Here is a 13,498-nt window from a genome sequence, read left to right as displayed (position 1 = left end):
ACGTTGAGCCATGGCCACATATGTGTGGAGCTTGGTGGCTCTGTCCTTGGAGTTCCATACACACCCTGCTCTCAGGTCCTTCCCATCTAGTTTTTTTCATGATTATTGCTGGAAATTTTCTGCATGGGATCTAGGGATGGAAATGTGGAAATGGATATCCGAATTATCCGAATCCATATCCGCTAAAACAACAAATATGAATATTTGTATTCGTATCCAAATTTAATGTGGTACTAAAATGGATACATCCGAATTCGTTTATCTTGATTTTCTCTATCCGATTCCACATTCGTATTCGACAATATCCGACACTATCCATACCCAACCGTACCCAACCATATAAAACTATTAGTTATCTCTATAACTTATAATAAATGATGTTACTTCGAATATTAATAATGACATTATATCATTGAAACTATTCAAAATTTCTCTTTATAACTAATAATTAATGATTTTGTTTTATTATTAGTAATATTGTACCCATCAAACTATTTAATTTTATCTCTAATTTGAGTGACCAATGTCATTAAATTTAATAATAAATATATGTGAATATTAAATTTAATTTTAAATACCCTAATTTATCTATTTATTAATAAAATCATTTTTATACAATGTTTATTATTTATTGATAAATGTTTATATTTAAAATATGTATTTATCCATATATTATTTTGTTCATAAAGTGCACTATTTCAAATAATTATTAATTAATGTAATATTTTCATGAGCGATTTTTGTTTGCAACTCATACTTTAGTCTCTCCTTGTATAAAGATTTTGTTATTAAAAAAACCAACAACAAACAAAATAGGTAAATGTTATCTTCAAACTGAGTAAATATCCAATGGATATCCGAATCTGAGATATTTGTTTTGTATTCATATTCAAGAAGATCCGAATTCATATTCGTATTCGACTTAAAATGTGGTAAAAAGTGTTATCTGGATCCGATTCCATGCGAATCCGATCCGAATTCCATCTCTAATGGGATCTTTACATAGGCATTCCAACCTTGGTTTTTTTTATTGTTGTCATTCTTTAGATTTTTTTCATATTAGTAATGGATTTACGGTAGTAAAATATCAGCTCAAAGGATGTGCTGATGTGTGTTGTGGCGCGAAATCTTTCTCCTGAGTTAACTCTAGTAGAAAAGGCTTCTTCTACTTATTTATGATTCATCGTTCCAAAAGCTGTTGAATTTTTGTATTGTTTTAGACTCTCAATGTCTGTTACCATTTTGGTCCTGGTAACGACGGTAGACCCTGACCGCGCTGCATTAGACACGACAATCCCTGATGCACTACATATCATACAGGATGGTAAATTCTTGTCTATTCCTATTCTTGATGGAGGTAAATTCTGATTTTTCTAGCCTAAGGTCGCCTCCTTTGATACTTCTATCCTTGAACAGCTGTACTTCCTTGGATGCTCGGAACTTACCCATGCTGCCATTTCAATGGTCTCCTTATCTATGATCGAGGTCCTCCCTCCCTTTCATGTGGATTTCCGCAATCCCTAGTAACCTCAAAATAACACCAACGCGAAAGCTCCCACACAAGGTGAGGTCTGGGGAAGAAAATTCCTAGACAGTCTTACCATTACAAAACTTTTTTAAAATTCTACAAAGAAGCTCTAAACTGCAAAAAATGTTTTTTCCCTTAGTCATCTCAGTCCATCAAAAATTGTTTTTTCCCCGAAGATCGAAGGGCCTCCTGGATTGCAAATGATGTGGCAAACACAATAATGCAGAAATTCTGGGACTCTACTCTTGCTCTAGAGCATACACACGAGGGTTTTCATAGACAGAGGTTTAGTTAATGTTTCCTTTGTATTCCTTTTTTTTGTTTTCCCTCTCAAGCCCAATGCTTGTCTGAATTATTACTAGGTGCGGCAGCTCTTGGGCCCAGATGGGCTTTAGAGGGCCATCGCGGGTCGAGCCCATGGGCTCGACCCAAACTGATAGGAATATATTTCCCGTGAACAAAAAAATCTAGAAGTTCCAGATAATTCTTTGATTCACGAAAAATAGTCCAAAAATTTTAGGAAAAATTCTAGAGATAGATTGGGACACGAGGAGTCCAAATAAAATACTTGGAACTCGTGAAAAGGACTCTAGAGCCTTCCAAAAATTGAATTTAGCTCTAGAAAAAGGAGAATAAATTTCAAAAAAAAGCTGGAAAATTCTCAGAAGGGTCTGAATATCGTCTAAACGTATTAAAATATTTCCACTCAAAACACACTATGATGCATCGGCATGAATGCACAGATACAGAACAACATTATTTAATTTAGAAATAATCAATTATTTTTCTATACTAAATTTTCTGTAAAAAAATAAATGTTGGGAAAAAATTTTAAAATTACGAGAAATTCGTTGTTTATTTATTCTTTTTAATCACATTCTAAAATTTAAAATTTTTAGAGTGCGACAGCCTGCTGGTAATTCATTTGCCTTCAAGCTTCATGCTGCTGGTGCTTGAGGATCGACAGCTACTGCAGCCGGCGAATTTGGGAGGTGCCAAAATACTGTAGCAACACTGTAGCGTTTCGTTTGTATTTGTGAATTATTGTCCAAACATTGACTAATTAGGCTTAAAAGATTCGTCTCGCAAAGTATAACAAAACCGTGCAATTAGTTTTTAATTTCATCTACATTTAGTACTCCATACATGTACCGCAAGTTTGATGTGATGGGGAATCTTCTTTTTGCATAGTGCCAAAGTTGGGAGTTTGGAGGTAAGAGAACAAGGGCTTAATCAAAGGTGCACACTCATCCTGCTGTTCGTATTAGGTGAGAATCTGCAGGCTCTTACATATATCTTTTGTTGGACCCTTGAAGACTTTGACTGACCTGGAATTAAGTACGGGCACGTCTATCTCGATGCAGACCTAGAGGCATTACGAGTAGCCAGGTGTCAGGAAGTACTGCTATACCAGAACAAGTCTTTCTTTCTTCATTCCTTTATAGCCGGCAACAGGTAATTAGTCAACATATTAGCCAAACACGCCCAGATGGCAAGCGTCCAATATGGTCATCTGACATTTGTTTTTTTTTCAAGGAAAGCTGAAATTTGGAAATTAACTAGGGAAAAATAATATAGTCAAGCTACTTTCCTATAAAACGTTGCTGCGTAGCTGGTCATAGATATGAACCACAACACACTCTCGTTGAACAACTAAATAAGCCTGGCACGCTCCAATCATCCGATGGCCACTGCAAGCAGCTCGTTCATCCTGGTGCAATTGTTGGCCATCTCACTGTCCGTTCTAGTTACTGGTGTCGCTTCTGCTTCTTCTTCTTCCCCAGGCCCAAGTCCAACTCCCAACATCAACGGGAGCGACACTGACCTCGCCGCGCTGCTGGCTTTCAAAGCTCAGCTCTCGGATCCTCTCGGCATCCTTGCCAGAAACTGGACAACCAACGTGTCCTTCTGTCGCTGGATCGGCGTGTCATGCAGTCAGCTTCAGCAGCGCGTTACTGCGCTGTCGCTGAGAAGTGTGCCATTGCAAGGAGAGCTCAGCCCACATCTCGGTAACCTCTCTTTCCTCATGCAGCTCAACCTCATAAACACCAGCCTCTCCGGCACAATTCCCGCCGATCTTGGTAGGCTGTCTCGGCTTCGGAAACTAGATCTCCATAAAAATGGCCTCTCAGGCGCCATTCCTAGTACCATTTTCAACATGTCACTGCTGCAATTCATGTCACTCGGACATAACAATCTAACTGGGTCGATTCCTAGCAATCAAAGTTTTAGCCTACCGGTGCTTCGGAAGTTAATCTTGGAACAAAACAACTTTGCAGGTGGGATACCACTAGAGCTTTCAGCGTGCCAGCGCTTGCAAACTCTCTCTTTGACCCACAATTCTTTCTGTGATACTGTGCCAACGTGGTTGGCTGAACTGTCACAGCTCAAAACTATTTTCTTGGGAAGAAATCACCTTGTTGGATCTATCCCAGCTGTTCTTAGCAACCTTACCGGTCTTACTAAACTAGACCTCTCTTTCTGCAACCTGACCGGTGACATTCCAACTGAATTAGGCCTAATGAGAGAACTCTCGATTCTGCATCTCGGAAACAACCAGCTAGCAGGTCCAATACCAACCAGTCTCACAAATTTATCTAAGATGTCTGACCTTATTCTGCAAAAAAATCAGTTGTCTGGACCAGTACCAGCAACATTTGGGAACATCCGAGCTCTGAACACACTTGAACTGTCAGATAATAATTTGAACGGAAACCTTGACTTCCTGTCCTCCCTTTCCAACTGTAGACAACTCCAGGTGCTTGACATAACTTCAAATTCTTTCAGTGGGGGACTCCCTGACCATGTGGGAAACCTGTCTACAAAATTACGTATGTTTTATGCGAACAACAATAAGATAACAGGTGTGCTTCCATCAACCTTGGCAAACTTAAGTGGTCTTGACAGCGTTAATCTTCGCAAAAACCTACTCACGGGAGCAATACCAGAATCGATCACGTCGATGCAAAATCTTGTGCACCTTAATATTTTGGGCAATGACATGTCAGGCCCTATCCCAACACAAATTGGTATGATGAGAAGCTTACAAAGGGTGTATCTCCATGGAAACAAATTGTTTGGCTCTATACCCAATAGCATTGGCAACCTTACCAAGCTACAATATTTAGCGGTGTCCAATAACCACTTAAATTCAACAATACCGGCTAGCTTATTCCACCTGGATAAACTTGTCGGACTGTATCTTTCTAACAATTATTTTTCTGGAGCATTACCAGCTGATGTTAGTGGACTAAAACTGGTAAATCAAATTGAAATATCTTCCAACATTTTGACTGGAAAAATTCCTGATTCATTTGGACAGCTTAGGATGCTCGCTCAGCTAGATTTATCACACAACTCATTTGAGGGCACGATCCCAGATTCGTTCCAAGAGCTGACCAGCTTAGCATCACTCAATATCTCCTCCAACAATCTATCTGGTACCATTCCCATGTTTCTTGCCAATTTCACCTCCTTGACGACCTTGAATCTCTCCTTCAATAAGCTAGAAGGCAAGATACCAGAGGGAGGCATTTTCTCAAACATCACCTTGACATCACTGATTGGGAATGCTGGCCTATGTGGTTCTCCTCGTCTAGGATTTTCACCATGTCTTGAGAAGTATGACTCAACTGACAGACATTTGCTAAAATTTCTACTCCCTGCTGCCACCATAGCATCTGTTTCTATTGTTCTCTGTGTTTACCTAATGATCAAAAGGAAACTCAAAAACAAGAGAGTCCATGCCTCTGTTGCTGATCCAAGTGATGTCATGAGACATAGGTTAATCTCCTACCATGAGCTTGTTCGCGCCAGTGATAATTTTTCTGACAATAACCTGTTGGGGACTGGTAGCTTTGGAAAAGTTTTCAAGGGCCAACTGAGCACCGGTTTGGTGGTTGCAATAAAAGTTCTTGACATGCAGAAGGAACAAGCAATTAGAAGCTTCGATGCTGAGTGCCGTGTGCTTCGCATGGCTCGACACAGGAATCTGATAAAGATTCTAAACACCTGCTCCAACCTGGATCTTAGAATATTGGTGCTTGAGTACATGCCCAATGGAAGCCTGGATACGGTCCTTCACGCTGAAGGCAGAAGGCACTTGGGGTTCCTCAAGAGGCTCGATATCATGCTAGATGTGTCGATGGCGATGGAGTATCTACACCATGAGCACCACGAGGTGGTCCTGCACTGTGACTTGAAGCCTACCAATGTGCTATTTGATGATGACATGACAGCGCATGTAGCGGACTTTGGAATAGCGAGATTTCTATTGGGTGATGAAAACTCCATGATCACCGCAACCATGCCTGGAACACTTGGGTACATGGCACCAGGTACGAAACCATTTTGTATTCTTGCTAATCCAGGTGGCGATCGATCATGCTAAATCTCCATTTTTTGAATCTCTTGAGCAGAGTATGGATCTCTAGGAAAGGCATCACGCAAGAGTGACGTGTTCAGCTACGGGATCATGCTCCTTGAAGTTTTCATCGGAAAGAGACCCACGGATCCGATGTTTGATGGAGAACTGAGCATCAGGCAGTGGGTTCATCAGGCATTTCCATCTGAACTTGCATCTGTTCTAGATGACCAGCTCCTGCGGGAAGCTTCTTCTACCTGCAACCTGAATGATTCTCTTTTGCCAATATTAGAGCTGGGATTGCTCTGCTCAAGTGACTCGCCTGAACAAAGGATGTCAATGAGTAGTGTGGTGTCCAAACTGAAGAAGATCAAAAAGGATCACGAAAAACGACATCAGCAACAATGAAGAGCGCTGCCCAGTAACTGATCGCCCTTATTTGTATGCTGTGTCTGATTTTCTGTTCTGTTCGTTTGTTTCTGATGCAGTAGAACTGTAGAAGAGCAACATCAGCTGGAAATTGAACTTTTGCTGCATTTTGCCTATTCTTTTTCCTTAGTTCTCATACCTCGTCGGCGTCGCTCATTTGTTCCTGTTATGATTTCGGAAATTCTCTGTCTGGTGTGATATGAGTTGGTGTACTGTGAAATGGATAGAGAATTTCGGAGGTCATGTTGGGCTAGATAGGGCCCATCAGTGGGGTGAACACGGGCCCGCCATAGTGAGTAGTGAGCGGGTTGCAATTTTCAACAGCCTTTTCACCACCCGCTTCTTTCATTGGTTGCCGCATCCTACGTGGCAACAACGCGACGTCACGGTCTCCCCTTGCCATGCACACACGCACGTGGATGTCGAGGGTTTTTGGTTGGACATCTTTTTCTTTTCACCGCGCAACGGAAGATTCGACAGTCGGGCCACCGGGAAGTCGGAACGGCTAGCGCACGAGCGACCAGGCGCCTCCAGCCAACCCCTGGGCCCCACACGCGAGCAGGGCCTAGTCCACCTAACAATGGCGCGAGCTCCACGTCGGTCGACGCATTGCGGTCAACATTGAAAGAAAACTGGGAGGACGCATCGCGCGACATTTCGCTTAATCCCCCATCGGTTATGATGCTATTTCGAGCTGAGTCCTCTCTGTTCAAATTCTCGTTCCATTTCGAGCGAGAACAACTTTTCTATCCAAACTCCATATTTGTGTGGCAATTTTGCGAAGCTCATTATTTGGAATGGCAAAAATTCAAATTTCTCGTTGAATGTGTTAGGCTTGATCCCTGGTGGGCTGAGGGTATAACCATCCAAACTATCGCTTACTGCTTTACTACAATCTTTTAAGTTAAGACTAGGGTATCATGTATCAAAGACAATATATTCACTTTTACCTTTTATATGTATTGAGTTCGGTATAAGTTGTTTCATGGAGGGAACATGTATGAAGTACATACAAAAACTATAAACCGAATATAAATTCTATTCCCTAGTCCCACTTCCTCGGATCCATAGCATACCTTAACCACAAACTATGCTCATATTCCACAATTCTCGCTCAAGCAAGCATTGATGCAATAAATTGCATCAGTTCTAGACTTTGTTAGTGGGTAACTAGCCATAGCATTTTATAATGGTTTTGCATCCATACCAAAACTTAAAGAGCCAAGTGAGCATCATCGATTGTTTCTCAAAATTAATGTAGGCCCTAGGCACATGTACCATAAGTTGGTCAATAATTCATCGAGCTTTAGGCATGTTATTGTCTTGCCAAATCTTGCTCAATTTCTTGCAAAGAAAAGAAATCTTGCAAAATTTGGGTCTGTTATCGAAGAAAACAAACTGTTGTCCCCACAAACACATGGTAGAGAAACAAATATCATTGACTAACATATTTATAAACATTGGAAACTCCAATTCGAATACCAAAAAATTTCTTGTTAAATTTGAGTTTTTCTTCTACCACAAGAGTTATTCAAGAAGACAAACTCTTGTCAGCTCATGCACTAATGTTGAAAACTCCAATTCGAATATCAAGGATTTCTTATTTAAATTTAGTATTTTTATTCTACTGCAAGAATATAGAATGCTATCATATGAATTTAAAATCATTTCGGGTTTCCTGATGTTCAAATGGACCCATATGTTTCCCATGCGATGCAAAGGCTGGAGGGAAATTGTTTATATTTTTTAGTATGCGAGGGACCGAAATGTAAAAAGGACCCCACAAGCGAGGAGGGCAAGAAGCCCAAAGAACCGGCGATCGTTCCCCTCCAATATTCCAGGCCGCCGCCGCCGCCGCCCCCGCGTCCTTACCCCGTCGAGCATCCGCCGCCCCCAGTCATGAGCTCCGCCGCCGCTGTGGGACTGAACCGCCGCACGCGAAGCCGGCCGCCGTCGGTCGCGTCCTCCCGCAGGTCCGATGATCCCACCGCCGCCGCCGCCGCCGCCGCCGCCAACGGCAACGGAAATGTCTCTGCCAAGTCCGCCTCCCCCGACCATGCCTCGTAAATCCCTCAAAGCTTTCCACTTCCTCGGATTGTCCGCTCTACGCTTCAGCTGTCACTGATATGTTTGGTGGGTTTCGTCAGAGGGGAGAGGACGGTCAAGAAGCTTCGGCTGTCCAAAGCGCTGACGATTCCGGAGGGGACGACGGTCTCGGAGGCGTGCAGGCGGATGGCGGCGAGGCGGGTCGACGCCGTGCTGCTCACCGACGCCAACGGCCTGCTCTCCGGCATCGTAACGGACAAGGTATCCTGTTCCTTCAGTTGAATCTGTTTCCAGTTTACGGTGCTTGGTATTATGATTGGCTGGTAAGTGGTTTGGAGCTTAAAAGGTTGGAGCTTTTTAGATTAAAATGTCATTGCATAGTAGTAGCTGCTTTGATTGTACTCCACTTGGTCCCATAAAAAGCTTGCTTGTGTCTCAATCAAGTGCCTTCAGATAAAGCAATTCTTTAGTGTTGGACACTATGCACCATTGCAACTTTAGATTCTGACTTTCTTTATTTGTTCCTTTTTTCTTGTTTTAAGTTATGGTGCTTGAACTTGAAATTTGAAACTGATGCCACTTTTCATGTTCATACTGTTTTGGAGCTGAACCTTGGTACATTTGGGTTAAATATCGCTAGCTGGTGTATTGTTCGAATGTCACTGCTTGGATCATTGCATTTAGTGCATTTGACTAGTTATGCTTTCATCTGTGTTTGTTTTGGACAAATCTGACACTAATCCAGGCATCCAGCAGTATGTAGCTACTACTAAAAGTATGTACTTTCTCTTTTCATTCTTTTCTTTTGAACTGTGATATAGGACATAGCCACGAGGGTGATTGCCGAGGGCCTGCGGGTTGAGCAAACTATCATCTCCAAGATCATGACAAGGGACCCTTTGTATGTCATGTCTGACACACTTGCTATTGAGGCGCTGCAGAAAATGGTCCAAGGTATATGTGACCTTCCCTCAAGTTATTGCATCCCCCTAGTGATATTTATGTTTAGCTCAGATACCTAAAAGAAATCCAGAAAATATTTTGAAATGAAGAGCCCTATGTTATCTTTATACATTGATTGCTGTGAACTTATCTTTACAATTTAGAAAGGAAATAATGAAAATCTAGAAATTGCCATGTTTATTGTTACAGGAAGTTGAATAAACCTAATTTTCTTACTAGTAGAAATTCATAGTTCAGTTCATACTTATTGCAAATGACTTGGGGCTTACTTTAGCAGATTATCCTGTATCTTAGCTGCTATATTACTCTAGATGGGTGGGGCAGGTTGTAATGACAGAACTTGCATTGCTCCTGCATTTTATAAGGACAAAGAGGACATTTTAGTGCTGCATATGCGAGTGCTGATTGTTTTCATGTTCTTTGAATAAACTTATTTCAAGATACGTCGTTCCTCTCACTAAAGTTAATATGGTCTTTTCTTGTTTTAGGGAAATTTAGACACCTTCCAGTTGTGGAAAATGGTGAGGTTATTGCGATGCTGGACATTGCAAAATGCCTCTATGATGCGATATCAAGACTGGAAAAGGCAGCAGAGCAAGGAAGTGCACTAGCGGCTGCTGTAGAAGGGGTTGAGCGTCAGTTAGGGGGCAATATCTCAGGTATGTATATTGTTGTGTCAGTTATTGCTTTATTCATGCCTCTTCTTGTTTCTCACCAGATGTGCATCAATGCACAAGTACACATTAGCTTTAACACGAGAACATGCACATACATACATACATACATACATACATACCAGCTATTGCTTTATTATTCTTTCTCACTAGATGTGCATCAATGCGCAAGTAAGAATTAGATGAACATGTGAGCATGCATATTTTAGCCGTACACAAATCAGTAGGTAATACAATCAAGCTGTTCCAAAATTAAAATGTTTGACCTTTATAATCACCTGAAATAAAGCCTTTTAATATGAACTTGAATATTACAATGTATATTGTATATGTATTTTCCAATTAGTTGTACTTAACTAGCTTTTTAAAAGTACTTCTCCAGTGAATTAACTGTTTTTGGATGCAGCTTCACAAAATCTCATAGAAACTCTGAGAGAGCGGATGTTTAAACCTTCTTTATCAACCATTATCACGGAGAATACAAAGTATATGATTACTTTTCTCTGATTTGTCATCCTTCTGTAGATTTTTAGCAAAAGGTGCTTACATCTATATATTTGCTTGCAGAGTAGCAACTGTTTCACCTTCAGATCCTGTTTATGTAGCAACCCAGAAAATGCGTGAGTTACGAGTTAATTCAGTGGTTATCACTGCCGGAAATTCCCTGCAAGGAATCTTTACGTAAGTATTCCACTTATTGTATTTTTCTTAAGTTTGATGTTGCCATTTTTTTAGATTTTTTCCCAAGTTACTCATGGATATATTGTTGTGAATCTCAGCTCAAAGGATGTGCTTATGCGGGTTGTGGCGCAAAAACTTTCTCCTGAGTTAACTCTAGTAGAAAAGGTTTCTTCTATAGATCTATGATTCTTTATTTCAAAAGGTGTTGGAGCTCGTATTCATTGTATACTCAGTGTATGTTACCATTCTGTTCCAGGTAATGACTGCACACCCTGACTGTGCTACATTAGACACGACAATCCTTGATGCTCTACATATCATGCATGATGGCAAATTTTTGCATATTCCTGTTCTTGATGGAGGTCAGCACGTATGCTTCTCAGTCTAAAGTTTCCTCCTTTGGTATTTATATTGAGTATCTGATTTCTTTTCCCCCTGTGAACAGATGGGCGGGTCGCTGCTTGCTTAGATGTTCTACAACTTACCCATGCAGCCATTTCAATGGTCTCTCTCTCAATGGCCCATGCTCTCCCTCCCTTTTGTATGAATTTTCCTAGTAGTCTTGGTCCATCTAACTGTTTTTTATCTTATATAAGGTTGAAGGAGGTCCGGGGACTGCAAATGATGCGGCAAACACAATAATGCAGAAATTCTGGGACTCCGCTCTTGCTCTAGAGCCTCCAGATGAGGATTTTGATAGTCACAGGTCTAGTTAATATTTACTGTGTTCTTTTTTTCCTCCGAAATGCAATGCTTACCTGAAGTTTTGCTTTGTTCAGTGAATTATCTTTAGTGATGCCATCAGAAGCTGGGGATGGCAGGAGTAGTATTTATCCTCCTGCTGTTGGTAATTCATTTGCCTTTAAACTTCAAGATCAAAAGGGACGTATGCACAGATTTACTTGTGGTAGGTGCTGGCTTTGACATTAGTGAATGGTAACTGTGGTTGATTGCTTCAGCTAACAGCTTAGTTGTTCCACTTCCAGGGTCTGAGAGTTTAGATGAGTTGATATCTTCTGTAATGCAAAGGTTAGGCATCGGTAGTGAAAAGAGCACGGTTCAACTTTTGGTAAGCTTGACTAATTTGACATCCCTATGTTTCCAACTTTGCATAGGTATATAGAAGGGAAGAATTAGGTGTTCCATGTCAGATGTTCAAATTTTAGATACTGTACTTAATCTTTATGAAAGATTTTGTATTTCATTGGATATCCTGTTATTGTCAAGCACTGTTGAATTGAATCTCTCAGCTTTTCTGGAATGTTGTGTACACTACAATTGTACCAGCTAAAATTTGGTGTTGATCTATGCAGTATGAAGATGATGAAGGTGATAAGGTGCTGCTGACCACAGATTCTGATCTTGCCGGTGCTGTGTTCAATGCTAAATCATCTGGATTGAAGGTCTTTCTTTTCTGATGTGGATCCCTTTTGTCTGCTTGAAGTACTGCCATTTGAGCATTTATCATACACAGTTGCAATTTGCTTTTCATGCTTTTGCAAAATAGGGGATGACCTAGCCATATGCACGATTGGCTGTGCCTGCCTCGAAATTGAAGCCGGGAGGACAGAAATATTAAGTTTATTTGTTCTCTGAAGAATATTAAGGTTTATCAGTTTTCCATATAGAAAAATATCAATCCCATGTATGTGCAAACATAAAATATTATTTACACCTACATTTGGAATAAATTGCCGTGGGCTAGTGACCCCAAGTAACAAGCCCAACTTAGAACTTACTCAGAGTCTGGAAAAATTGGGCCAGACTGCTTAGTAACAGTCTACTAGTTAGCATTTGTTTACCACATTACCTCACAGTTGAAATGAAATTTGCAATTTCAGGCCTTGAGGTTGCATATTGACGACTCAGATCCCAACAAGGAAGTGACACAGCCATTGCCAGAGCTGGCATCGTCCCATGGAAGTCAATTGATGCACGTTCATTATGGTCTGATGGCTTGCACGATTGCTCTAACAGGAGTAGCTGTGATGGTTTACTTGAGACACTCGAAAGCATAAATTTCAAGAGGGATGTATAAAGCTAATATGCATAGTTAGAAGGATTGCACGCCTTGGCTCATTGAGAAGGCTAAGAGTGAAGAAATGAAGGGTCATCAACAGTGCACTGAGTGCATTGGTGGCCCAAAACGGATCAGCTGACTGTCAAGTTTTCCAATTGGCTCAGACTTGGTGGGAAGGAAGCCTATAACTATGGTATCTTCCCGTTTATATTTCACGGGAATTCACACTATCGCATATACAGTGAAACATGTACCTTTTACGACTATTTCTTGGTCACCACGAATTCGGTGATGTCTCGAGTAATCTCTATAACCATGTATATACATCTGAGTAAGAAAACCAGTGCTGAATCTCTCCTGTGTAGGAATCAGATCCCAAAGGTCGAGATTCATTTTTTTTTCACAGGAATTCATAGTTTTCACGAATTGCGTGAAACCTGTGTTTCTTACTACTTTCTTGGTCACCATGAATTTGGTGGTGATATGATGCTGCAAGTACTCTTATTTGACTTGCTGTATAACCATGTATATGCATCTGTGAGAGTGAAACCAAGAATGAATCTCCTGTGTGGTGTTCGATCCTAATGTTGAGAACAGTTTTTGTCTCAGTGGATGATGTGAGGTTAATTTAGTTTAGATGTCTGGTTGTTTAACATTGATCTTTATTGTCCTGCTGTTTATTCCATGACAACCTGCTACTGCAAAATTAAACTCCGAAGAATATTCTGCTTGTGTGCTAGATTTACTGATCCAATCTGAAGATCAACACGCTAGCGTTGCTTGCACTGGAGCCT

General features: G+C 40.9%; 2 protein-coding genes across 2 annotated transcripts; both read left to right on the top strand.

The window, feature by feature from the left end:
- Positions 1–3,212: 3,212 nt before the first annotated feature.
- On the top strand, positions 3,213–6,466 carry LOC101776319 (probable LRR receptor-like serine/threonine-protein kinase At3g47570). Its single transcript, XM_022829453.1, has 3 exons — positions 3,213–4,327; positions 4,754–5,865; positions 5,947–6,466. Exons 1-3 carry the CDS (start codon positions 3,213–3,215, stop codon positions 6,297–6,299), a joined length of 2,580 nt encoding a protein of 859 aa, XP_022685188.1. The 3' UTR covers positions 6,300–6,466.
- Positions 6,467–8,098: 1,632 nt separating this feature from the next.
- Positions 8,099–13,312, top strand: LOC101764424 (CBS domain-containing protein CBSCBSPB3). Its single transcript, XM_004978751.4, has 14 exons — positions 8,099–8,383; positions 8,468–8,627; positions 9,188–9,320; positions 9,818–9,988; positions 10,410–10,488; positions 10,571–10,684; positions 10,783–10,849; positions 10,941–11,046; positions 11,130–11,188; positions 11,281–11,390; positions 11,464–11,591; positions 11,671–11,753; positions 11,998–12,087; positions 12,526–13,312. The coding sequence occupies exons 1-14, from the start codon at positions 8,220–8,222 to the stop codon at positions 12,700–12,702; spliced, it is 1,641 nt and encodes a 546-aa protein (XP_004978808.1). The 5' UTR covers positions 8,099–8,219; the 3' UTR covers positions 12,703–13,312.
- Positions 13,313–13,498: the final 186 nt, after the last annotated feature.

This window comes from Setaria italica, chromosome VIII, assembly GCF_000263155.2.
Source record: "Setaria italica strain Yugu1 chromosome VIII, Setaria_italica_v2.0, whole genome shotgun sequence".
Classification (NCBI taxonomy): domain Eukaryota; kingdom Viridiplantae; phylum Streptophyta; class Magnoliopsida; order Poales; family Poaceae; genus Setaria; species Setaria italica.
This window is presented reverse-complemented; position numbering and strand designations above follow the sequence as displayed.